Source organism: Orbicella faveolata, unplaced genomic scaffold (assembly GCF_042242905.1).
Source record: "Orbicella faveolata isolate gen_17 unplaced genomic scaffold, um_ofav_v1 contig_13, whole genome shotgun sequence".
NCBI classification, from domain to species: Eukaryota; Metazoa; Cnidaria; class Anthozoa; order Scleractinia; family Merulinidae; genus Orbicella; species Orbicella faveolata.
The window spans coordinates 8,834,053-8,859,851 of NW_028301540.1; the positions used below are offsets into that span (position 1 = coordinate 8,834,053).

The 25,799-nt window shown below is 41.8% G+C and overlaps 1 protein-coding gene across 4 annotated transcripts in view; it reads right to left on the minus strand.

Annotated features, from left to right (window-relative positions):
- LOC110052930 (sacsin-like) overlaps nt 1-25,799 on the minus strand; it is an 80,591-nt gene that overhangs the window by 5,392 nt on the left and 49,400 nt on the right. The window contains exons 2-11 of one of the 4 annotated variants that reach the window (XM_089284474.1): nt 24,008-24,559; nt 23,627-23,734; nt 23,241-23,348; nt 19,033-19,133; nt 18,584-18,694; nt 17,477-17,624; nt 14,908-15,916; nt 13,811-14,382; nt 2,435-13,542; nt 1,804-2,083 (exon numbers count right to left, since the gene is read on the minus strand). In XM_089284474.1, the coding sequence (XP_089140600.1) occupies nt 1,805-2,083; nt 2,435-13,542; nt 13,811-14,382; nt 14,908-15,916; nt 17,477-17,624; nt 18,584-18,694; nt 19,033-19,133; nt 23,241-23,348; nt 23,627-23,734; nt 24,008-24,559 (14,096 nt within the window). In that variant the 3' untranslated portion in view covers nt 1,804. Of the gene's footprint in view, nt 1-97; nt 2,084-2,434; nt 13,543-13,810; nt 14,383-14,907; nt 15,917-17,476; nt 17,625-18,583; nt 18,695-19,032; nt 19,134-23,240; nt 23,349-23,626; nt 23,735-24,007; nt 24,560-25,799 lie in introns of those variants that run through there. The other 3 variants (XM_089284475.1, XM_089284476.1, XM_089284477.1) reach the window with 3 other exon arrangements.

A 25,799-nucleotide genomic window follows, 5' to 3' on the forward strand; every position in this document is an offset into this window, starting at 1 on the left:
GTTGATATCTACACGTCATTAAATAAACGAAAGGAGAGTTATAGATATACATATCACCCTTGCATATGTGCATGTGACATCAAACAAACGAAAAACATTTTCCTTGTTTCCATCGATTAATTTCTGAGTGAAATTCTACTGGTATACTATAATACAATCTGATGGCTGGAGGTGGCGATCGTCCACATAATGGCCGGCGACGGCCTCGTCAGCTATCTCTTGTGATAATTTTTAAGGTTACGGTATACCTTCAGGGGTGTCTCGCGTGCAAGCGATGTAGCGCGCACAGTTTAAGCGGTAGATACCTAAACCCCCATATCAAATTAAAGCTTTTAGAGCTCGCTATCAAACTACACCAAGAATTTTGAAATAAAATGAATTGTCGAATTTTTCACGACCACTAAATGCGAGCGCCCGAATCGCCTTTCGAAAGCTACAAGTCAAAGTGATTTTTGTTTTTCGCCAATTTCATTTTTCCTCAGTTTCAGGGCCCAAAGCGCTTAAAAAAAGTGTCTGCGTTTTGCCATATTCAATTGCAGTAAAAAGTTACACAACATTTTCGAAATAGGATTAAAAAAATGTAGAGTGATCGTACATAAAACGCCCTCGAAGAAAAAATATTTCGAAATTAACAATTCGCAGATACTCTTTTGTAGTTTATATGTTAACCTAGCTACTGTCCAAATTTGAGGGCAATTGAACAAATTCCCTTTGAGTTATAATTCTTTAAAGTGTCTGCTTCAAGCAAAAACAATTATTCGAGAAAACAGCGCTAAGAAAAATCTTCTGCTTTGCAAACAAACTCCGCCCACAAACGCCTTCAACTGGGTTCTCAGATAATTGAGCCAATCAGTGCAGGGAAAGTTTACTACCGTTAACGTCCTGGTAAGAATCTCCAAAAAACCCTTGCTTTTCGCAATGCGCTAGAGGCGGCGAAGGCGGAGAGATAATTTTTCTGTAGCTCGGTTTTTCTTGAAGCTTGTCACTCTGGCAAAATGGGGAAGACGAAGAAGGATACGTGGCTAGGCGAAGAAAACAGATAAAAGAAAGTGCGGCGGAGCAACTGTGCGTGGTCAACTGTGCATGGATAATATTGCAATGAGTCTCAATGAGTCCAATGATTCCTCGATATCGGATTCATCGGAGTTTCTGTCAACATCCCTGTTATTGCTGCCAAGTTCCCAAATTTTTACTTAACCTTTCTCTTCTCTTCGATTTTTTTTGTCCGCCCTATACGATAGCTATAGCTTCATTTGCGTGGCGAACTTAAGTTTCTTCACTCATTGTATTTTCACTCGTTGTTCGCTGTTTTCGCCTTTTCGAACTGGTCCACGTTTTTAACGTGGTCTATATTTACTTATAACTTAACAGAATTACACCTAATACCAAAAATGCTTGGTAGTCAGAACAACAAAGCTGATCAACTGAGTAGTCAATTCGTGACATCCGTACAGGTAATTCCCGCGAAAATCGTCTCGGTTGATTGCATACGCGCCATAGGGCTGTCAATCAAGATGTAAACTTTTACTTCCGGCGAAAACGTAAAACCGCCATTTCTCCGCCAATATTTAGTCTTTTTCAAATTTTTTTTTTTCAGGAGTTAAAGATTATTCTTTGACCACCACTTCGACCCAAAAATCCAAATTTGAAGAAAATTGCCGACCTGAAGGTATGCTGTAACCTTAATAGAAACATGTAATCGTCCCACAGAGAGAGATCGCGAGGCGACTGTCTATTTATTTATCATGAATTTTGCACCCACTTATGGACACACAGTAAAGTATCTCCTTCTTCAGAACGTACTTTAAGAAATCCGGTCTTTAACACCTTCGACGATCTTCTTGGCAAGCTGCAAGGATTGTTGAGCCATCTGGGCCGAGTAAACGTCGTTTGGAATCTGAGGAAAATGCATCCGATCTGGATAGCGCATGCGTGTTGAATCGCCGACAAGAACCTCCAACTGCCAAGCCAATTCGGTTAACTCTGAGTCATTCAAGCCGTTGCAATTCTGGACCAAGTTGTGGACACTAGTCTTGTCGGTGTCTATTGTGTACTGAGCAGCTTTCAGGGCTTTCTCCGCTGCCTATAAAAGCAATATTCCTTTAGATTGAGCAAGTGTTAATTTGATAAGTTACATTTTGAATTTTGATGAAAACGGTCGGGAAAAGGACTGTCAGTTGAGCAACTGCAAATACTCCAAGAGTAATTAAGATAGCACAAGCACGTTTTTATAAATAATTATATACCTGGAGAATTTCATGTAGCTGGACATTAATCTCAACATGCTGTCGTCATGGTGAAATATTGGATGCATCAGTCAACATCTAGGGCTTCAAAAAGTGCTTCAAAATATGCACGTAAAGAATGTTTCTCTTACCACCTGCACCTTGTTATCAAATTAGATTAAAGCTGGGGAAGCACTTGTTAATCTTACCTGGTGGCATTTAAAACATGCCCACTCATAGGAAGGATTGCCATACACAATATCATTCTCCACTGCCGCGACATCGGCCTTAGCTTGTCTAAACCATCGCCTTGCTTCACGTGGTTGAGGATTCTTCCTGTGTGAGTTTCGAGGTGACCGTTGTCTTTCTTGGTATCCCTGGCGCTGCGTGTAATGTTCCCTTGCACGAACTTCCCAGGACGTAAAGAAATCGTCGTAGTACCCACCCGAAGTTCTGGCTTTTGCGTTAGGTCCTCCACTACCCCGTCGTTCACCTCTTTCCAATCGGGAGGTCTCGTACTGTATATGTTGACAAACTTCTGTGCAGAATTCTTCATCGCCCAAGTTCTTATCGGAATGCCACCGCAGATACAGTCGCTTAATGATTTTCCTTCTCTTCTCTTCTGGTAGTTTCCATGCATCCTCCAGGAGGTCTGAAATTTCATCAAACACCTCCTGTCTACTTCTGTTTCTTGAAGGCTCCCTTCGCTGATCAGATAAAACAATTGCTGATGAGGTGACAGCATTCAGACGATGGAATTTGTACAAGTCAGCAGCATCGACCGCAATTTCTTGATCATCTCCAATATTGATTTTGTAGCGCTTTGTCAAGGGGCTGAAATCTTCATTTGCCATTACGTCGATAATCACAGCGTATATGTAGGTAGCGTTTCCTTCCTGCCTCTGCAGACTTGGGTCTTCTAGCTCGTATCCCACATATTCGCCGGGTTCAAATTCTTCAAAGGCATCATTCAGCAAATGGTGGTCTTCAATTGGGATAAAGCTCCCGGGCGGCGGAAAGATTTCGTCTTCTGCTGGACGATACGAGTCATCTTGTCGAACACCCATATTATCTAACAGCGACCAAATTTCGCTGGGGGAACACTGCAACATGGTAGGAATAAGCACCGCCATTGTACCCAGAAGCCCCAAACATATTTCTACGATAACACTGGATACCAATGGTATGGTAGAGGTAAGTTCATCCACTGCCGATGTAACATTAACATACACCCGCCATATCTCTTCATCAGAAACCACAACTTTGTCTAAAAAGTACTTCACTTCTTCTTCACTTTCAGAAATGGGAACTTCATTTGAAAAAAGCGTGGTTTTGAGGCTTTTTACAACACAAAGTTCGATTCGGCGAAGCCCTCTTGCAATACTGTCAATCACACTCTTATTGATATCTCTCTTCTGTCGACTGTTCTCGTCTCGAATTAGTCTGATAACTCCAGAACAAAACTGAGGGGAAGAGAGCTGATGCTTCAGTTGTGTCACAGCTTGATTCATCACCAATTCAACGGTCTGTGGGGCACTCAGTTTTTCTTCGACAACCTGAGAAAGCATTTTTGGCTGTAAAGCTGTTGGTAACTTCATCGTTAGCTCTTTATAGTTGATCTGGGTAGAGCTGCAGGTCACATCCATCAAACGAAGGTCGATTAAGAAAAGTTGATTGAATTTGCGCAGTCGACCCCGCAGAGAGGCAGGTGCATCATTGAAAATAAGATCTGAAGACTTGTGTAAGAAGACTGGTGTTACCGTCTGGATCCCCTCAGAAGAACTTCCTGTTAAAGAAATTCCCGGAAGGTAAAGCGCCGAAAGGCTCTCCACCGCTTTGGCGTTTTCTTCTAGTCTTTCGAAGAAGCCTTTCGTTGCCTTCACACACATTCTGACTTCATTTGGGTGCAGTTTTGACTTCTGGCATTTCTTCTGTAACATGTCCAACACCATAGCATAGTGGGAAATTGTAACACCTTTGGAACAGCCAAGGCCGTCAAAGAGTGGGTGAAATTTTCCAAATTCTTTAGGAATTCCGTAAAGAAATGGTCTAATTTCAAGATGCTCATACAGCTCGAGGACCGCTTGACAAGGTAGAATGAGTTTCTTTCCATGTTCAACCAAAACGAAAGGGATATTCTCCAGGACTTTCTTTGCCTCACTGTGTGCGATTGGTTTTGTCAGCAAAAATGTGTAAATGCGTTCCATTACTGCCATAATTGTGTGACATTGCTCAGACATCTCCTCGTTGTTGTTTGCGAGATATACACATATATTTTGGCAGTGACCAACAACAAGATCGACTGGTGGCTTCTCTAAAATCTGGAGCTGTGCGACAAAAGAATCACAGTACTGGGCCATGCTGACGCCGGGAGGGCTGTTAAACTCATGAAGACGACACCGTGGGTTTGCCCATGTTGGGAGTAAATGCGCCTTCGTCCAAACAATCTCTGCATGTTCAGAGGGAACTGCCTCTTTGAACGCAAAGAAAGGAATCTGATGACCTACGACGCCTACAACCGGTGGAAAAAGTGCTTGAAGGGGTTCTCTTACGGGATCCCCGGCCACGAAACGAATATCGCAAATACTTTGTAATAGTCCCTCAGCCACTACATTTTGTCGGCGTATGAGATGATTGACCAGAACTGTAGATTTCTTGTAAGTGCTATCATCTGGCGCTGATGCGGCCTCATGTGCAAGTTCCGTAGCAAATCTCTTGAAATTGTTCTTGGTAACTTCATGAACAAGACCAATACGTCGCAGAAAGTTCAACCACTCTGGTGAATCAAGAGGCTTTGACGGAAACATGCTTTCTGAAAGCATTATGCGGAAAACATCAATTCCAGGGTCGTAAAAACAGGAGGCAGTCTTCAGACTCCCATCCACTGAGGGAACAAGAGGGGTATTTCTTAAACATTCCAGTAGTCTTTCCCGGTCGCCATCTTCTGTTTCGAAATCGTCTAAAATGGATTTCCGAATAAATTCCAGGTGAACCTGCCTTGCATCATCGCTAAGAATGGAGAACTTTGTCAGAATAAAGCTGCAATACACGTCAACAGCAGAAACACATTCAAGTTCCAGGAACTTGAACAACTCGGAGAGACTTTGCCAGGATTTCAGAAACACTACATTAAGCTCACGCTCCAACACATCTATTTCCTTTTGTGGTATTTCATTTGGTAGAACACACACTCTGCGATCCTTGAGTCTTACCAAGCCACCATGTGTTGCCTCATAAAAAGGGAGCCTTCTTAGGAAGGTCCTGTCGGCATCTCGCAGGCACTTCACCTTTCTACTGAAGTACTTCAGGATTGTGATACAATCCGGGGAGCCCAGCCTTCGTCTAAGTGACTGCGGGTCTAACTCCATCTTTTGATCAAGTGATGTTAGAAGTGATGCCGGGACCTTCAGCGATGCAACAATGATACGGGCGAGATTAACCGAGTTTTGAGGTGAGTACGCATAGGTACCTGAACCCGTGGTTGAGAGTGCAGTAGAGTTAAGTTCAGGCAGACCAAGTTTGTGCAAGACGTCCACGAGTTTCTCGCTTGAAGAATCAGCACTTTTGAAGTCGAGGACTGATGCTGCTTTTCCCAGAGGCACAAGTAAATGTTCAGTGGGTGGGCTCCCACTGAACTGAAAGGGAGAAGGGAAGGAGGACTTCCTTTCTGTGTTCTTCACCTCTACAGCAGGAAGTATGCTCCAGTTGGACAGGGGTTCAAGGGCTCGTGCAATCTGAAGGTTCTTGGTTTGCGTATCCATGTTTACGTCATCGACAACATCCCTCACAATCTCATGAAGAAAAACCCATACCCTGTACATCCATCGTTGGTTGGGGGTAGCTTTGTGGGTTGGACACCACTGAACAAACTCTGCCTTTCCATAGCGTTCCTGTTGCAATGTTTGGGGTAAGTTCTCTGCGAATGCTCTTACATCCAAAGGCTTCAAAACGGACAAATTTTTGGTTGCATCATCACTAAATACCTTCCTGTAAACTTGCTCATGAAGAAAAATATGTGGTGAACCAGGTAGAATATCTTGATATCGAGAGAGGAACTTGGGTTCTTCGCTTGAGAACAAATGAAGACGATTGTCTTGCGTGAGAAGCAGTGGAAGACCTGACAGCTTATCGAGAAAGCTTTTATCACCTTTGCAGTACTGCAGCACCACATTAACTCCAAGAACATCTTTCAATGTTGTTCCATCTACTTGACAGGGAACTGGCCCAATCGTGCACAAGGGGGTCTGAGAACTAAGTGTTCTGTAGAAATCTATCACAGAGCTTGGAGAGATGCAGCATGTAGTGATACCAGCTTTCAGAAAGGATTCATGCAACGACAAGGAAAAGGCCACGAGGTTAAAACCGCTTTCAAGAAGTATTTCCTCAAACCTCTTTATTATTTTCGTCTGGGAGTCATTTGATTCCTTGTCAGGTGACATGGCAAAAGGACCTTCTACAGCAAGGTTGTTGAAAAATGCTTGCTGCTTTCCACTGCTAGTTGGTGGTAGCCACGAAACTTCAACTACAGTGCTACTCTTCGCAGATTTACTGGCGACTTCCTTTGGTCTTCTTCTAACAACTGGTATAATTTTCAATTCTCTTCTGTTGATTTCTTGATAGACAGAGTCAACCAGCGTCCTCCAACACTGTTCCCTGGGAGGTTGACGTGGGAAAAAGGTTTCGTAGAAAGCAATCTTGTTCAGGATGTCATCTTCGGTGCAACGGTTTCCATGTTGGGTTACAGGTAGCTCAAGAAAATTCCGCACTTCGACCAGCAGCGTAACGTAGCACGATGCCACGACATCTTGCAACAATGCATTATTCCAGTCACTCCGGTATCCACCAGCTTCGTTGCTCCACAAATTTCTTCTTGCCTCGTAGTCCAGTGCAAAGTGACCATTAATGTGAACTGGCAGGTTAGTTTCCAATGGAAGTGGCAGAAAGCAATAAACTTTCTTTCTTCTTTGTACATAGCACTTTTGCACGGGTTTCTTTTCCAAAAGGCAGGCAACACCGCCACGAGGAAGCATCCCAAGTTGATGTTTCTTACAGGCATTAACGACACTCTTCTCTACAGACTTCTCAAAGCCCATCTGTTGAACAATTAGCCACTTTTCTTGGTTTCCAAGAGTGTCTGTGATGTTCAAGACATAAGACACTCTTGCTACTTGAATGTCAGTTGCAAGAACTTCTCTTCCTTCCTTTAATAGCCTTCCAATCTCCTTGATGTAATTGGCAAATGCTCGTCTCTTAAGTTCATCCTCCTCTGACATAACTGCTTCGACTGTGTAAGCATTCTCTAGATCCCCACTTGTTCTATTGACTTCACAAAGGGTTATCTTCTTCACATTGTTTACAAAAAGGAGAACTTCAAATAACTCTTTCTTCAATTCTTCCATCATTGCGTCCACCTTTTCTAGTGACACAGAACTTGACGATATTTTGGATTCTAGGGCCATATGCTCTGTTCTCAGAGGAAATCTGAAAATGGTTGCGTTATCCCTTGGGAAGTGTTGTTCCAGATAACATGGAAAAACATCCGGGAACCTTCTCTGCAGGGTGGCGTCGACTTTAATCATTAGTCCAGGCTCTTCACAACTTGCACCAGGAGCGAACTTACAGTGTGGGTCAAATATGCACAAAACATCGCCAATCTCCTCCCCTTTTGAAATGAAGGACGGCGCATCAGTCAAATGGTAGACAGCATTAAATCCGACACCATATTGACCCGTTTTGTTTGGATCGTCGCCCTTACTACCCTCGCCAAGATTCCGTATTCCTTCAATATCGGCATTGGTGAAAGGCTTGTTGTTGTACACACACAAGGCAGGTCCCTGTAGTGGTTGCCAACTGTCGTCAAACACTTTTTCTTTGGGATGGTGTCTGGGGTCTTTTACGAAACAAATCTCCGTAGCTTTTGCATCATCAGCGTTTTGAAGAAGTTCTTTCAAAATTTCCTTCTCGCATGGATAGCATGTTAGAATACGTTTCAGGCGATTTGTGAGTTTCTCCCGCTGACCAAAAGAAATGCCAACGACATGAGACCGCAACGCTTCTTCTCTGCGTGTTTTAACACCGACATAGTTACACGTTTCCCAAGGAATTCTAGTGCTAACAAAATGCACGTCTGGCTCATCAGGCATCCAAGGGCAGTCCTTGATGCATAGCTCGGACACTGGTCGCAAAACTCCTCTTGAGTCAGGAAGATAAACAGTTCCACATTTCTCCTCGACTTCAGAAGGATCGCATTCGGAATCTCCGAGAGTTTCGCCCAGTTGATTTGCCAGATGCACGGCAGTCTTAAGACTTTCTTGATCAAGTTCAGTTTCAGCGAAGCGGCTTTTCATTTGCAGAAGACTTGAAACGAAATCTTTTTCTTCAAAATGGTCCCTCACACTAGCCACTTTCATCAGTTTTGGAAAAGCCACCGCCAAATGTTCTGAAAGCTGGTAAAGATATGGCGAGCAGTCGACTCTAAGATGAAAAGCCACCTGACTAGCAAAAAGAAACTGTCTTCCGTTAAGGATGAAGTTCTTGCCATTCAACAATTTCTCGATAGCCTTCGAATTGTTAACAAGCGCTTCATCTAGATACGAATAAGCAGCGTGGCACAAATGGCTTATCTCCTCATATACAGTGAACTCTGACGATTCAACTTCGGTGGACATAGCTACTTCCAGTTGAGCTATTACGTGGGCCAAAGTTGCTTCCTTTTTGTCTAGCGCCAACAACGGTTTAACATTTCGAGGAATAGACACTCCAACTAATGGTTCCGTGCAGCATAAAAGGTACTTTTTGTCTTCCAGAAACACATCCTTAGGTGCAAGGAGAACTTTGCTTCCAAACTCATCTCCTTTCCATCGAAGAGGAAACGAGACAGGCTTTTTAAGAACTGGGAGAAACTTTGCCTGTAAAATGCGTCTTCCAATGACACTGTTGGAACGAATTTTATCTTCGTATTTCATCTTCTTCTCCATGAATTGTAGCAATGCCATCGTCCGCTTACCCGCTGCATCACTGTTGACTTCATTTAGTCCTTGAATACTTTCGGCTCTATCTGCAATCTCCTCCCAAGGAAGATAATCCGACACCATTCCCAGAGTCTCAAGTTTTGCAAGCCGTTGAGAGTGAAGGAAAGTATCATTATTCCCACAAGGAAACCTTTCATCGCCAGGAAGAAAGAGATGGGCTGCGTCTTTGCCTGGATGTATGAGTTGAGATGGATACTTGAGATCGTTACCAAATGGTGATGCTGGAATGCAAGCATGCGTCCTTATCAGGTCATTGCAGTTGATATCCAGAGCATGCAGTACTAGTGCATCTCTTAACTCTGGAGGTACAGTGGAGATGTTTGGGAAGAACAGTTCACGAAAAAATCTATCCTTGTCATAGATTTTGGGATTTAGTACTTCGCCCAGTCCACAAACTTGGAACGACCTTAGGATATCCACGGGAACATCAATGACCACTGCACTTCCTTTCATAAGCAGCTGGAAAACTGTGAGCGAGATATTTCCTATTAGCGGCTCCTTTCTAAAATCTGGATCAAGAAATGCAATATGATCAATATTTAGCCACTTCTGTCCGTCAGAAAACAGACAGTAATTTCGTCTAGCAACCTGTGTATAGAACGACTTCATGATTGGCCAGCAATTATGATCAGTGTCACAAGCTTTTGGCCACAAGGAATAGAACTTGTAAGATCCGTCAGCCGATGCAATGGACCTCAGATCCTCGAGAAGGCCCAGATAAGCAGAAGTAATAGAATCTTGCATAAGTACATTGTTCCAGTCCACTCCATAGCACCTCTTGTCATCTTCAAGTTTTTCCTGCAAATGACGCCTGTTAGCAGCTAATGCAAATGCTCCATTTATGTGAATGGGAAGGCCACTGTGAATTGGAAGTGGCAAGTAGCAAAACAAGATCCCGTTGACATCTAATCCATCAACTGTCTTGTTCACAGGCAAGGGCAAAACGGTGCCAGATGTATTTGGAACCAGTTGAACAGCTGCTCCCGCCGATGGGAGAAGACGCCAATCATTCTTAGCAAATTTCAGAGCTTGACCATTACCCATTGAAGACGCCACAAGCCAGGTGCTACACTCCTTTTGGAAAGGTAAGTCACATGCGAAGAAACTCAGACCGTCCTCCGTAAAACTGCACTTGATGTTAACCTTCATGGCCGATTTTATTAGTTTGGTTGGTGCTCCTGTCCTAAAATTTCGAGTAATCTGTGACGACGCTTGCAGAAAATTACATTGTTTCAAGAAATCCTTTTCCTCTGTGGCCAACTTCATTGTCGCGGCTGGTAGATTAACAGGGACAGACAGGCTTCTAACTATTCCACCTTGTGCTAGTGACTTGCTAACTTGAAACAGTAAGTTCGGGTTTTGGTCTTGACTGGGAGATGCTGTCAAAGAAAATACGCTGACACGGAGGACATTCTGCGTGAAGAGGAGTAAGGTGTTGGCTCCATTAACAAGCATTCGCAGCAATTCTCGCATTTGCTGGTCATCGTATGGTAGCTTCTTTATTTCACTTCTTTCAGCTTGCTCGCTCGTTCTCAATGGAAAACGAAAAAGGGTTCCATCAAATGAATTGTGTTCTTTATCAAGATGCAAATCACAGCCAAAGACACCATTGAATGGCTTGAACTGATTGGTGAATTTTCGAAGCCTCTTCACATCCTTGTTGAGATCAATCTTCATTCCTGGTTTCCTTTTGTTCTTAATGGCCTTCCCGAGGTATGACGTGTGAGGATCAAAAATGACAAAATAGTTCCTACTACAGAACATGGGCACATCTGTCAAATTGTACACCGCATTAAAGCCAAGTCCAAACCTGCCAATCTTTTCCGTTTCGTGCTCTTTTGTTGCCTCATTCAATTTTGCAATGTTCTCAAAGTCCACATCGTTGAATTGAGCGTCATTGTAGACCCACAATGCAGGACCTTGACAACCTTTCATGCCTTCATCAATCAAGCAAGTCATGGCATCCTCGTTCGTCCTTTCATCATAGAGAAATCTCACCTCGGTGGCACCGGCATCGTCTGCGTTTTGAACAAGTTCTTTTAGAATTGAAAATCCATCCGTGTACTCCTCCAGAAGTCGGTTCAGCCGAGTAGTAAGCTTCTCTTCCTGTCCAAACTCTTCTCCTATGGACAGCTCGTCCGGGTCCAGCATTCGATTGGTGAGGCTTGGGACACCAAGACGTTCAGCAGTACTGTTAGGGAGATTGGGGTGTACATAAAAATAGTCCATGTCTTCATCATCACCTTCTCTCTTCAGCCAATCGTGGTGGCTGTACATACAGCACTCCACTGGTTCAAGCCTTACTTGTGAGTTGTCTTCAGTGTGCGTTGGTACAACAATTTGCCCTCGTAGCTCCTCTGTCAACTGCTCATTTGCCAACTCATTCAGAATGTTGACGGATAACTGAAGATCGTGCCTTACTTCTAAAGCGCTAGACAGGACAATTCCTTCGTCATACTTCTCTTTAATCATGTGAAGGACCTGTACCAAAACGCTTGGATTACTGCTTTCCCTCATGCCAAAACGGTAAAACAGTTCAGCGTACTTAGCCATGTCGGGAGGAAGAGAACGTATGTAGGGTGTAAGATCAACGTGGGGCTTGCTGAAAAGCACATGGCTAGGTGAGGAAAAGCCCTCTCCATTCCAAACCCAATCAAATTCTTCTAAACAGTCAAATGCAGGATCCACACCAACGTCCTTTGCTAGCACTCGATTTAGCAACAAGTAAATTTCGTTTACCACAACCATAAAGAGCGGTTTTTCTTCTTTTGAATACGATCTGATCACATTCTGCAACTGCTGAATGACCTGGAAGACACCGGGTAGATATTGCCAGCCAAAATACCTGGAAATTTGATTCGTTGGCTGTACTTCTACAAGAGGCATAACCGTTCCAACGAGGTTTGCAAGATACTGACTCTTCACTTCAGTTGGCTTGAAAAAGTGTTTGCCATTTTCTTCGCCCTCTTCAAACCATGCCAGTCCCGGAGGATAGTTAGGGGGTCTCTCTTGTAATCTTGAAACCCAGGGAATGTCCTTCAGAAGCGATCCTAGTGGTTGTCCATTGACTGACTCCGACAATGCTTGGGGATTGTCTCTGAGGAACTCCAAAACTGCTCTTGACTTCTGCTCTGCAGTTGGAAGGTGAGTAAGCCCACTTACTAATTTCGCACTTTGGTACAAATCATATCCAGTGATGTTGTCATCGCTTTTCATTCCAAGATCTTCTAACATGACGAGTACAGAACGTTCGTTGTACGCGACCGTGGGGAAAACATCTTCATTGACAAATAATTTCTTCAAGAACAACTTTCTGGGATCAAAGAGGTCTGATGCTCTTGCGCGCCCTCGATGTTTGGAGACAAAGGGCAAGGCCTGTAATTTCTGTTTGAAAGTGGCATTTCTGCGAATTTCACTAGTGTGGTTTTCCAGTACATAAGTCATGAGTTTGTCAATCTGCTCTCCAGAGTACTTTTCTCGTTGTATGTCTGGAAACACTATTTGGCAGAGTAACTCAGTTGGCGTTAGAATCTTGACGTCTAGTAAAACTGCTAAAGACTTGGAATCGTGCTCGCTAATGTCAATCAGCTCTCGAACAGGCGGAACTGGAAGAGAATCAGCAACCGCTGCACAAAGACCCTCCGTCTTTGATACGAACTTCTTGGACAGCGTCTGAAAAATGGGAAGCGAACACAGAAGATTGTACTCCGCTTGTCCTACATATGACCGTCTCACACGGGCAAGAAATGACCTGAGGAGCTGCTTGTCGTTAGCAGATAATATCTTGCGAACAATTTCTGGAAACCTTCCAGCTGCCATCTGGCCAGAGGAAATCACAATTGCTTTCAAAACGCCTTGCGCGGAAGGTGGATGTACAAACGCCCCCAAGACAGCGGGATGGTGTCTTATATAGGCTGGAAAATCATTCATGATAATTACACCAAGCTTCCTCAAAACATTTGTCAGTTTCTCGTCGAGGCAATCATCATTTAGGCATTTGACAACAACTCTAGAAGGGCGGCAAAGTCGTGCCAAGGTTACAGGAGTTTGTACTAGGCTGAGTGGAATCAGAGGCAGTTTTCCAAGGCTCTGAATATCTTCGTCTCTTGTGAAATTCTCTTGCAGATATATCCAGACAGCCTTGATCCAGTCTCTCGGAGGATGTTTGTGACTACTGTCATCGGGGAACCACGAAACGGTATCACCCTTACTCCACTCAGGCGGTAGGGCCTCCCAGAGAAGAGATGGTACATCATCCTCGCACAATAGCCGTAATTGTGTAACTTCTGTGAAAAAAGCATAACAACATAAAGAGTGACAGTCTGATAATGTAAAACCAACGAAAAAGAATTGATCAAACCATAATAACCGGCATGCCTCAGTCGTCTTTGTTACAATTTTGGTAAGCTAATTCGGTGTAAGGCCGTTTTTCTTTCCACTGTGCCATGCGACTTATGAAAGGAATGCCATTACCTACTGTAGATATTAAAAGAAAGAATAAAAAATGCTCGGTAAGATAAAACCATACTCGAATCCAAAACAAAATCATTTTACCTTGATCAGCTGCATCGTTCAGCTTCCCAATGACGTCCCTATCGAGTGTTTCATCAAGGAAACGGTATTCTAGACCAGGAAAAAGTTCTCGGGGATGATCACGCGAGCAGATATAAATTCGCTCTCCCTGATCTGAAAATTTTGTGAAGGCGCCATTGAAAAGGGGCAACAACATCAAGTCGCAGAGTTTGTCATATTTGCGGTCTTTAAGACAAAACTGAAGAAGGAGTAGTTTCTCTCGTCTATCGAGGTTCTGGTAACAAGAAGGCACTTGCTTCAATGCTGCTCTTGTACCACTGGGAGTGATATTCTTTAACCCAATATAGCAACTAATGGCGTCCGTGACGTGGCTAGGTACTGAAACGACAGGCACATCAGCTGCTAGCAACACTCGCTGAAGCAGCTCTTTAGGTTCATCTTTAGACAGCAGGTCAAAAACGGCTTTCTGTACTGTCAGCCATTGCCCAAGATGCGCCGGAGTGTAAACAACTTTTTTCTGCAGTAGCAAGTGAAACAATGGATCTCTTATCTTCTCCCACTTTGGGTCAATGGAACTGATGTCTGGCCATGCTCTGTAAGAAACAAATAAGCGTAAAACTGCAGTAGTTCCCTCGTTTCAATACCAGCATAGCAAGCAAGACTCTTCTCAAGAGCCATGCTTGCTACACTGCCTGTGCCTTGTAAACATTTTTGAAATGACATTTATTTATAGACGCAATATACGACTTAGTTCTTCTCCAAGAGTACCGAGCGTTGGCTCGGTGAACAGCGGTAGCCAGTTTTAACTTCAATGCTCTACATACTCCGTGTTTGAATGAAATAACATTTTTAACAAGTCCAGATTACTAACAAACGGTAAAAAGCACGACAAACTACGCGTTCGCGATCGTGGAAACAAAATGGGTCCAACAATACTAAGAGCTTATCATGTGCTAACAACCATCGATTACTTCTGGGTATAGAATCAGCAATCTATAACTTACGTGAAAGCACGTTTAAGGGCCAACACTGAGCGAATATTTTGTAGTTGGAGGTATACTTATCCAAGAGCATGGCAGTTATTATCCGAGTAGCTTCTCAGACAAAAAAACACTTACTTGAAGATGGATGTCCTTGGTACGAAAAATGATTTCTCGTTAATTGCTTCCAAAATCATCGTGGCATACGCTCTGGGTATCGCCTCCTCGAGAAGACATCTGTTCCATAGTAACGACTTGTCCGTCAGCTGCCGACCACTCGTCTCCCGATCCTCTTGATCCGCATTTGGAGATTTGATATAACGCCTGTTCTGACTCAAAGCAAAGAAGCCGTTAACGTGCACTGGCAAACCTGTCAAGCTCCTCTTTTGCACCGGCAGAGGCAAGAAGCAGAACACGTGGCCTGTGATGTCGTGCGTTTGCAGTTTGGGACCTGTTGGCAGTGCCATGGCGACACCCACTGTGGGTAGATAGTTAAGCTCTTTATCTGTCATTAGCCTCTTAAACCTCATAGAAACCTCCCCTCCACAAAAGTAATTGGTAACGAGGAAAGAATGCTGCTTCACGGTTCCATCATCAAAGGGCGAGTTGAACTTCACTGTCTCTATCGTGACAGGGTAGGTTACAGTGACAGATTCTGTCATCACTTTTCCAGGTTTGATCTTTGCGAGAAACTCCTTTCTCTTCGCTCGAACTATTTGGAGACTTTGATCGGCAATTCTAACTTGAAAGGTCCTTTCAGGATCAGACTCTGATTCTTCTCTAACGTACAGCTCGATCGATTCAAGGTGTTGAAGAAACAGGAGAACCAAGTGAGCGTCAGCCTCAAAACTTTCAAACAGTGTATCCATCTTTTCAGCAGAGTAGAGTGTTTCTGACAACTCGGATGGTCTGGTCCTGAAAGGGAAACGGAACAAGGTGCCATCGTAAAATCCCTGGGAAAAAACATCTTCTGTACAATCAAAGATTCCCTTGTAAGGAAGGAACTGGTCTGGTATTTCGTCCATCTCTGCGCGGTCTTCATTGAGTCGCCAGTGTTTTCCTGTTCTTCTGTGGCGCTTGTCAGAAAAGTGAACACCATGAGGGTCGATGAAACCAATTTGGGAATCACTGAGTAAACTTGGTAAATCTGAGATAGAAGAGCAACACAAACATAACTAAGAGGACCACTATGGAGTGAAGGGTTTTCTTGAATTCAATCTTGAAACAATTGTTTCACTTTTCTAAACAAAATAGGCCAATTTAATTAACTAAAAAAAGACAAGAATTGTAACGGTTTCTTTATGAAGCTATGTTGGAAATTCACCAGGTTCAACAAATAAATATGAGTCTCTAAGCAGGCTCTCAGCTTCAGTTATGATTAAGAGGGCGCATATGTGTAGACCTATTTGTTACTCTGTGAACCTTAGATTCTCTGTGATTTCATATCACTGGATGATTATTAGTATGGCTTTCAAAAAACGTGATTTAGTCGTAGATCTCTGAAAAATTCTTTGCGTTAAGTAGGTTTGAAATGTAAATCTTTTAGGCCCGGTCTAAATGCCGCTCCACTCATGTGCCGAACCAAACTTGATTAACTTCGACTTTAGAGCGACTTTTGGGCGACGGCTGGTTCAGACGGCGTACTTGCGTCGGAATTAGGGAGTTTACGAAAACACGACGGCGACGTCGAGGACAACGTCGATTAAAAAATGAATTTATATTTTACCTACGAATCTCGTGATACTCTAAAGTCATCTGCTTTGTTTATCACAGTCAAAACCACCGCAAAACTAAATCCGGAACACAGCGATAAATTTGAAATAAAAATTTAAAAAATTAGCCGTCGTGGTTCACGTTCTCTAGACAACCCAAAATTTGGTCATTTCACGTTGGTGTCTTGCAGAGAACGGCAAAGAAATGTACCAAGAATTATAACGCACCTGCACAGCCATTGTACTGCTCATTAATTCTTTTGTTCAGTGACGTTCCCGTTGCCGTTGCCGTCGTAGTTTCGTAAACTCCCTATTAATTCGGGAAGCCGTTGGTAACAATTTTCGACGAGAAAATATGCGTTCTGAATTCAAGAACTCTATCCAAATAGAAAAGCTGTCACTAACATTTCGCTGTTATAGCAGTATTTAGGGAAGCAAATTCAAACTCTAGGTTCAGTGTTTAGACAGGTTTTCTCCTGGTTAATTTGATTTGTTAAAGGGAAATCTCATAAGCTGGGCTATTATCACGAAGAAAAAGCAAAAAATGAATTTGCGCTAAAGAAACTCGCTTATACAGTCACGTTTCTCCTAAATCGAAGGCATATTTTGTTGTCTTTATTTTCAGCGACGACGTCGAGCTTCATGTATGACTGGTCACCCCTCTCAATTTTGAGCCAATCACGAGTCCCGTTATATGAAAAATACATTACAGTAATGCATTAGGTTCGACACATGAGGAGAACACCGTATGAATCAGCTGCCATTCCAACGTCGCATGGTGCGACAGACTCTGCCGAATTTAATGTTGTTTGCCGCACCAAACCTAACCTGCCGAACCAAACTGATTCAAACGCCGCTCTTCTGCCGTACTTAACTCATCAGTTAGGTTCGGCGCATGAATGTAACGGCGTTTGGAGCGGGCTTTACCTATCTACCATATTAAAAACGTATATAAACACTAAAATTTAATAAGAGTGTACTGGAGATGCATGTACCTGTCACGTGAAACACAGACTTGAATCCAAGACCAAAACGGCCGACTTTCATCGGATCTTGCACTTTGATGCTATGACAGACCAGTCGAATACCCCTCCAGTCATCTCTTGTAAACCGTGCGTTGTTGTAAGCGTAAAGCGCTGGGCCCTGTTTCAACATTTCAATAAAAGATATATGAGGAAGTCTTCTGTGGCACTAGGAAGAGATCTGTATCTTTTTGTAGCGTTCCCAAACGCAACTTGTGTAGTCATGTCAACTATAACAGTATGCCGTACATATTGGCAGATTTTCCCCTTACCTTATCAAACAACATCAGAGAAAACTTTAGGCTTTTTAAGCCTTAAGTATGTCTATGTATCTATAGTTTCTCCAAAATAAAATTGGTGGATGCACATTTTTCTAGTTAAAGATCTGTTTGATGTGAAGTTTATATGAAATAATTCATATATGAACTGCGGTAGTAGATGAAAGTGAAGAATGATCATCGCAGTTAATTTTCCAATTTAAGCAATTGGAAAGAAGAAGCCTGAAAAAATCAGGGCTTCAACGGGATTCGAACCCGTGACCTCCGCGATACCGGTGCGATGCTCTACCAACTGAGCTATGAAGCCACACATTGGGAGCGAGGTATCGCGGAGGTCACGGGTTCGAATCCCGTTGAAGCCCTGATTTTTTCAGGCTTCTTCTTTCCAATTGCTTAAATTGGAAAATTAACTGCGATGATCATTCTTCACTTTTAAAGATCTGTTTGTTAGACATAAACGGAAGCCATATCCTTCCGTTCAGGAAAGTGCCAAGGACACGCTCCTGTGCATGACATTGAAAAGCCAAAACCCCAAAGGCTTTGACCATTAAATTAGAAGAAACCCTGAGTATTATGCCCTAGCTTTGTCAAAAATTACTGTAAAACTGAACTGAGCTGTTATTGTGATATCCATTCATAAGGTTTTTGGATTTTAGCACAATAATCATTCTGTCTTGAACAATTAAGTGAGTTTTTTCTACGTGGTCTTAGCTGTGCGTTTTAAATTTTGCGAATTTGCAACGTTACTAAGTCATAATTTTTGTTCATTTCGATAAAAAATGCGGCAAAACCATGTGTTTACCTGAAATTGTGCGAGCTCCTCATCAAAAAGATATTCTGTGTGATGGCTGTGTTTGTCGTGCAAGAACTTCACTCGACTGGCATTTGCATCCTCAGCATTTTGAATCAGTTCCTAGACACGAGAGGCGTGAGAAGAAAACAATCGTAAAAAATACATATACTACCACAGGAAAATCCGTAACATCTAACGGAAAAGTGTATAAATTTCTCATATACAGGCTGTTAGAAAACCAAACGAAGACTTCTCGCACAGAGCCTCCCTAGTTTCTATCGTGAATGCGAAGTTGACGTGGTAATTCAGTTCATAATTGATCCATGGTAGTCCAGCTTGCTATGTGTTGCATTGTTTGGCAGAAGGATTATATCGTGATATTTGCAAACCTTACTGTAGCAGATAGAAGGAAGGAAATTTTGTTTCCCTGCAATCTAGATGAAAGTAATGTGTTTTACCTTCAGTATCTGTCCATCATCAGGATACTGATCTAGGATGGACCTCAACTGTTGGATGAGTGATGGCTGAATCAAATCAAACCCATCGTCATCATTGTTCGCTGAGCAACAAATTAAAGAAACAGGCATTAGAGGAAAGTTTCAAAGAAACCAAACACAAAGACCTGACCTAAGAAATGTCGGAACTACCAAACTTGTCACTTCAGTTAAGATTTCTCGTTATCTGATAATACTGGTACATCTGGACTTACATATCCATAGACTATGAATTGACGAAAGACGTCTCTATAACCTACGCGTAGGCATTAATTCCTGAAAACTATTATTTAAGAATGCCTCTCTGTATCTAAAGTCTATAGTTCCTTCAAACTTTTGTTCCAGTATTTTTCATTGCTGGGTTCCCTGAATAGTTCATGTATTGTTCCTGCCATTTAGTTCCTGCCTATGAGTCACGTGACTTTTTCGAGTGTGTATGTAATGGCGAACGTTGGCAAAACGATGTAGTTTTGTATACATGCGATTCACTCGAGGTAACGACGGATAAGACGGATAAAGACGCGGACGATTGATGGAATTGTGTACAAGCAAACAAAAGCGTCTCATAGGAGTACTAGTCGAATTAAAGTCAGTGGAACTAGAGAGACTCGCCTATTGAAACTGAGGGAATTGGAAATTGGCTGTTACAGTTACTTTGATTTGCTGAAATACACAAGCTGTTTGGAATTTGTTTGGCTTTAAATCGTCATTCTTCGACCATCATTTCGTTTCTGTCGTTGGTTTTTGATACCGGCATTATTTTGTGCCCAATTGTGGTTTTGAGTTCTTCGATTGTTGGTGGCGAAGGATTTGTTTGTCGAAACTACAACTTCGAAATTGATTGTTCACGATGTCGATGTGGAATCTTACAAGCAATGATGACCAAACCACGGCACATGAACACGCGGAAACTCCAGATGAAAAAGCGATGCGTGACCCTCAGGCCTGTTCTACAATGTTAGGAGCCTATGGAAACGAGTCGAGCTATTCTACAAGAGAAAACGGAGTGATCGATTCTGCTATCGAAGTTGATATGCATGTTTCAGAATGGAGAAGGAAACTTGAAATTGGACTGGACTGCCATTGAAAGGAGACAACCAAAGCTAACCGAAAACGAAAAAGGGAGAGAAACAAGCTCAAAAGAGAAATACAGCCATGGATTTCCAGCATTAGAACACTTATGGGACTTGATAAAAATTTGGAACTAGTTGGTGAGGAATCTGTGAAATGAAATGAGTGGTTTAAAGAGTTTGGTGATCTTCATGAGGAGAAACAAGGACTTGTCACTGAAGAAAAACAAATACCTGACACTCAAGTGTATGACAACCTGCATACTGAAGTAGAGCTTATTCGTGAAACTGTCCAGAAACGGGTGACTGATGCTGGTCGACGCATTAATGAGGAAAAGAAGTCAACTAAGTCGAGAGAAAAAGCAAAGAGCTCTAAAGCTTCACATGCATCAACCACTTTCTCTAGAGCCAGGACTCTCCATGCCAAGGAAAAACAAGCAGAGTTACACGCGAGGATTGCTTAACTTGAGAACTTTGAAGCTGCGAGGAAAGAAGAAGAAAGGGCAAGGCTAAGGGCAGAATTTGCAGCTGTCGCTGCTATTAGGAAAGTCTACGAACATGCAATTAAAGAAAATAGGGAGCAGTATTTGAGCTCTGATGACCCTGGTGATGACCCAGAATGCTACCATTGGTCTGACTCGCATGGACTACACACACAGCAAACATTTGTCAAGGAAGGCCACAGCAGTCACAGAGCACGGGATGAAGAATTATTGAAACATTCAACTGCACCTAATCCAGCAGCAGAACAACTGAAAGATACCTCATATACAAAGGCACCAGAATTTACCTTGCCAACTACTCCCTTGTGGCAAGACATTGTTAATAGCAGTGGAGATACCATGAACCAAGTTGCTGCTGAAGAAGACTCTCACACCACTGTGAAGGCTGACTACAAACCTCGAGCAGACTTCTGGGAAAAGATGGAGCTCAGAATAATGTACAGCCACCACATGCACAAGCTCCATTTGATGGTGATCCATTCCAGTATCTGCGATTTAGAGCCAATTTCAGAGGTCAAGTAGAGAATACAGCCTCACTAACTGATAGTGAGAAAATGAACAATGATATGGATGGTAAGGATGAAACGTAGTGACGAAAAATTTGCAGTAGACATGATCTTGTTAGGAATGCAGTTCCTTCTATTTTTCCTTGGACGGTGGATCACAGTCGATTTCAAACTCAAAATATGCTAGCCTTATTCGAGTTCTAAGTTATCACTAGTGTCAGATACACAACAACAGGACTGAGAAGGAAAAACGATGAAGACTTCCCCTTACATTCGAATCGAGAAGAATGAACCTCTTTCCCTTAGAGACGTTCCAGTCATATATAAGCTTTATAAATGTGACTTGTGACCTGGTGTTACGTTCAGGTCAATCATAAAGGGCGCTGCTTCAATTGAATAGCATTGAACTGGTATAACAGTGAGAATTTCAAGCTAGAACACATACGCTGTCAACGGTGCAGAAACAATCCACGAATAAGAAACATTGCAACAGAAACAAATCACTTGGTGAATAAATATTTTCCGACTTGGGCGCAAGCGACTAACAACGCTTTATATACTGGTCAGCGGATGTAGAAAAAGTTAATGGGAAGAAAGGCATAGGAGGTTGGCTGTGCACCGAACTGTATTATGGTAGAGGTAATTAACCAATCAGGAGCGTGTATTTTCTTGTGAGTCGATTTGGAAGGAATTGTCGCTCGAGGGATGAAGAGGATTTCTTTGCGTGTTTTCTCGGCATTAACAAGTTTGGTGATCCAGCTGCTTAACAGAAAAGAAAGGAAAGGATCTAAAATTTAATGTGTCGCTTCCCTGCACCATTTTTATGATACCTGTTATTATTGCTTCATTTGAGCCACGGTAGAATTTGAAAGCTCTCAAAATAGCCAATTTTAATCTCACTAAGCAAGAAAATGAATTATGTACATGCATATGTACAAAATACACTGTATATATGTCTGCAGGGCTGTCATTAAGGGCTGGTCGCTGGCCGAAACAGCTGGCTACTGGCCAATCTTTAGCCGTCTACTTTTGTCTCACTTTTCCATTAATTTTAAAAAGAAACTTAAAATAATGTAACCTTAGATCCCGCAAAGATATTGTAGTAACACATCCAATTCAAATGTCCAAGTCAAAGTGAAGATGCATTTCAAGCGTTTTAAGCATGTTTACCGATGAAATACCAGGTGAGCTTTCACACGAAAACATATCTTCACACTTGAGAATAACATGCCATCTTCATATGTGAAAAGATCACCATTACTATGGTTACATAATAAATGGTACCTTTTGCAGCAAAAGTGGAATGGTTTGGGATTTCATTGTTGTTTATATAATAAATAGAACATTACATGGCCATTTAGAGACAAACATTTCACTTACTCATGAAATATTCCACAACACTTGAAGAGAAATTTCTTATCTCCATACGGCCATGTACATGTAATATCCTCTATTTCCCAGGCATGTGGAAGTTGTGGAGTAGTAGGAGATCAAAGGGTGGTGAAATGCTGAGTGCACTTTCACAAGGCTTGATCCCAGGCTTCCACATGTGCCAAAATGGTATCCATGCCAAAGAAATCACGGGGGTCATGTTTTTTTTTCCTTGTTGTTTTTTGTTTTCTTTTTGTTTTTTGTCAATCCACCAACCATAGCAAAGGTAATTAAAGATACATTGCAAGCACGATTTTCTGATTGAGACTGTTGAAATTTTGAGTAAAAGAACAGCTGTTCAACAAAAAACATGGAAATTATATTTAATAGTCATGAATAGCTATAGTTTGGCTTGGTTTGGCTTTGTTTTGGAAAAGACAATGACAGATAAGATTCTGAAATAGAATTTGTCTACTGATAAAAAACATTCAACACACAAGTCAATTATTATCATTGTCTTGATGTGACGCTATGTTCACTGAGCGATTAACACAATCTGAAAATATTCAAAGTACACAACCTGCTACTAAGCAGCCATTACCCCTTCTAAGTGGCTGCCTCCCATTTCCCCAACGATGTGAGGGGGGAGTGAGGGGGGGGGGGGGGTAGGGTTTGACTGTGTTATAATTGCCAAAAAAAAAAAAACCTTTTTTGAAACTAACCTTTAGATGTATCTTTCTCAAAGTCTGCTTTGAATGATTTATACTCTTCTTCTGAAATTGTTGTTTTCAGGTTCAACACAGCAAGGCTAAATTCTGTCAAGATCTCTTCTGTGACAAAGACAATGACAGATAAGATTCTAAAATAGAATTTGACTACTAATAAAAACATTCAACACACAAGTCATTTATTATCATTGCCTTGATGTGACTCTACGTTCACTAAGCGATTAACCCAATCTACAAAATATTCAAAGTACACAACCTGCTAAGCAGCCATTACCCCTTTTAAGTGGCTGCCTCCCATTTCCCCAACAGTGTGGGGTTGGGGTGGGGGGGAGGGGGGTTCAACTGCATTATAATTGCAAAAAAAACTTTTTGAAACTAACCTTTAGATGTATCTTTCTCAAAGTCTGCTTTGCATGATTTATACTCTTCTTCTGAAATTGTTGTTTTCAGTTTCAACTCAGCAAGGCTAGATTCTGTCGAGATCTCTTCTGTGACAAAGACAATGACAGAGGAGATTCTAAAATAGAATTTGACTACTGATAAAAATATTCAACACACAAGTCATTTATTATGATCATTGTCTTGATGTGACTCCATGTTCACTAAGCGAATAACCCAATCTAAAAAATATTCAAAGTACACAACCTGCTACTAAGCAGCCATTACCCCTTTTAAGTGGCTGCCTCCCATTTCCCCAACAGTGGGGGGCGGGGGTTCGACTGCATTATAATTGCGAAAAAAAAAACTTTTTTAAAACTAACCTTTAGATGTATCTTTCTCAAAGTATGCTTTGCATGATTTATACTCTTCTTCTGAAATTGTTGTTTTCAGTTTCAACTCAGCTAGGCTAAATTCTCTCAAGATCTCTTCTGTGGCAAAGCTTCTTTGAATCACTTCACCAAGATGGCCAGATGAATAATCTTCCCACAGTCTCTCCAAGATCTGGAGTGAATCACACTTCACTGTTATCAGCAAACTTCCTGTACGAACATCTGCAATAAGGCCTCCAATTTTTTCCATGTAAGTCAAAAAATCATCACAGTCATCCTTGCAACTAAATGGTTTCACACGAAGGTAGTTGGTAGCAATTAAACGCAAGACTTGTCCTTCTGTAGGAATGGAATTGGGTGTTTGGGGAGCTTCAGCATTTGCACATGAAGACTGGTTCCGTCCTGATGACACAGGTCCTGCAGATGCACCATGTTGCCCAACATTTCCTGATCCCCCTGATTCTATGGTTGAAACAGGAGTTCTATCCTGTGTGTTGTGTTCTGTAGGTGTCATGGCTTCCACATCAATCTTTAATTTCAAAGCTGATGAAAAAATTATTTTTTAATAATTGCACATATTAGTTTTTAAATCCTTTATTAGTTGTTATATATTTACTTTTGTTATCAGGCAGACATGTCAAGGGAATTATTATAAGCAAATGGTCAAAAATATAATTATATACTTTTTTGCCCTGTAACCCACTAGGAAAAATTAATGAACATCTAAACAAATGATTCTTCCCACTAGCGCTTCCTAAAATATTAGAACCAGTAGGGAGAACTGGTGTAAACGTACATGAATGTTAAATTCTCAACAAAATGCATTTAATTAAAGCCCAGTTCAGACTCCGTAATTCACATGAGCAGAATCAAATTCAATGAATCAAGTTCATATAAAGTACAGTGTCTGAATCAATTGGAAACAGCAGATTGAATTCGCATAGACTTCGCTGTTTTTCACCCCCTGGCACAGCCAGGAATAACAGCTCTGGACCAGATTCAATTCAGATACTGACCTTTAAAGAAGCCGAACCAATTAAATTGAAGGGATGTGTGGAGTAAAGCCCTAAGTGACTTTGGAAAATTCTGAGGTAGGCAGGATTGAAATTCATGTACTTACCAGCTACGTGTATTTTCACAGTTTACTCTGGTCTTAATTATTGTCTAGAAAGAACTCTTAATTATTACCAAGTTCTTTTTAGACAATAATTAAAACCAGAGTAAACAGCAACAATGGCTGGAATGTATTTCAATATTAGTTACCTCAAAGTTTTCCAAACGTCACTTGGGGCTTTATTTCACACACCCCTTCAATTAATTTTAATTCATGTATTTGTAATGTATTTTTAAGACCTGAGCATGGACAAAAGACATTAGTATACATTGTACATCAGTGCATTAAAATGGCAGCTTGGTGGGTTTCACTCCTTAGAGAAGAGGTTGATATGTGCAGTTGGTGTTTTCCTGTTTTTGTGTGCAAACTTGCTGCCAATAGCTTGGTAAACAGCATCAAATTTAATGTGCATTCATCATGGTTTTCGTGCTTTTGTTTGAATTACATTCAAACATTGCATTTGTTAATTGACCTATATATTGCAGTTATGCTTTTTGCCCAACAAGTGCTATATTTCATGACACACAAAAAGGTTCAAAGTTGAAATTGTAAGTTGAAATTAAGTTTATAAAAAGTATGAACTGGTTTATCAGTTGTTTTGCCCTAGCGGTTAAAGAGGTTAAATGCAGTTTGCAGTTTGCTTTCAGTTTCACAACTGACCAAAATGCA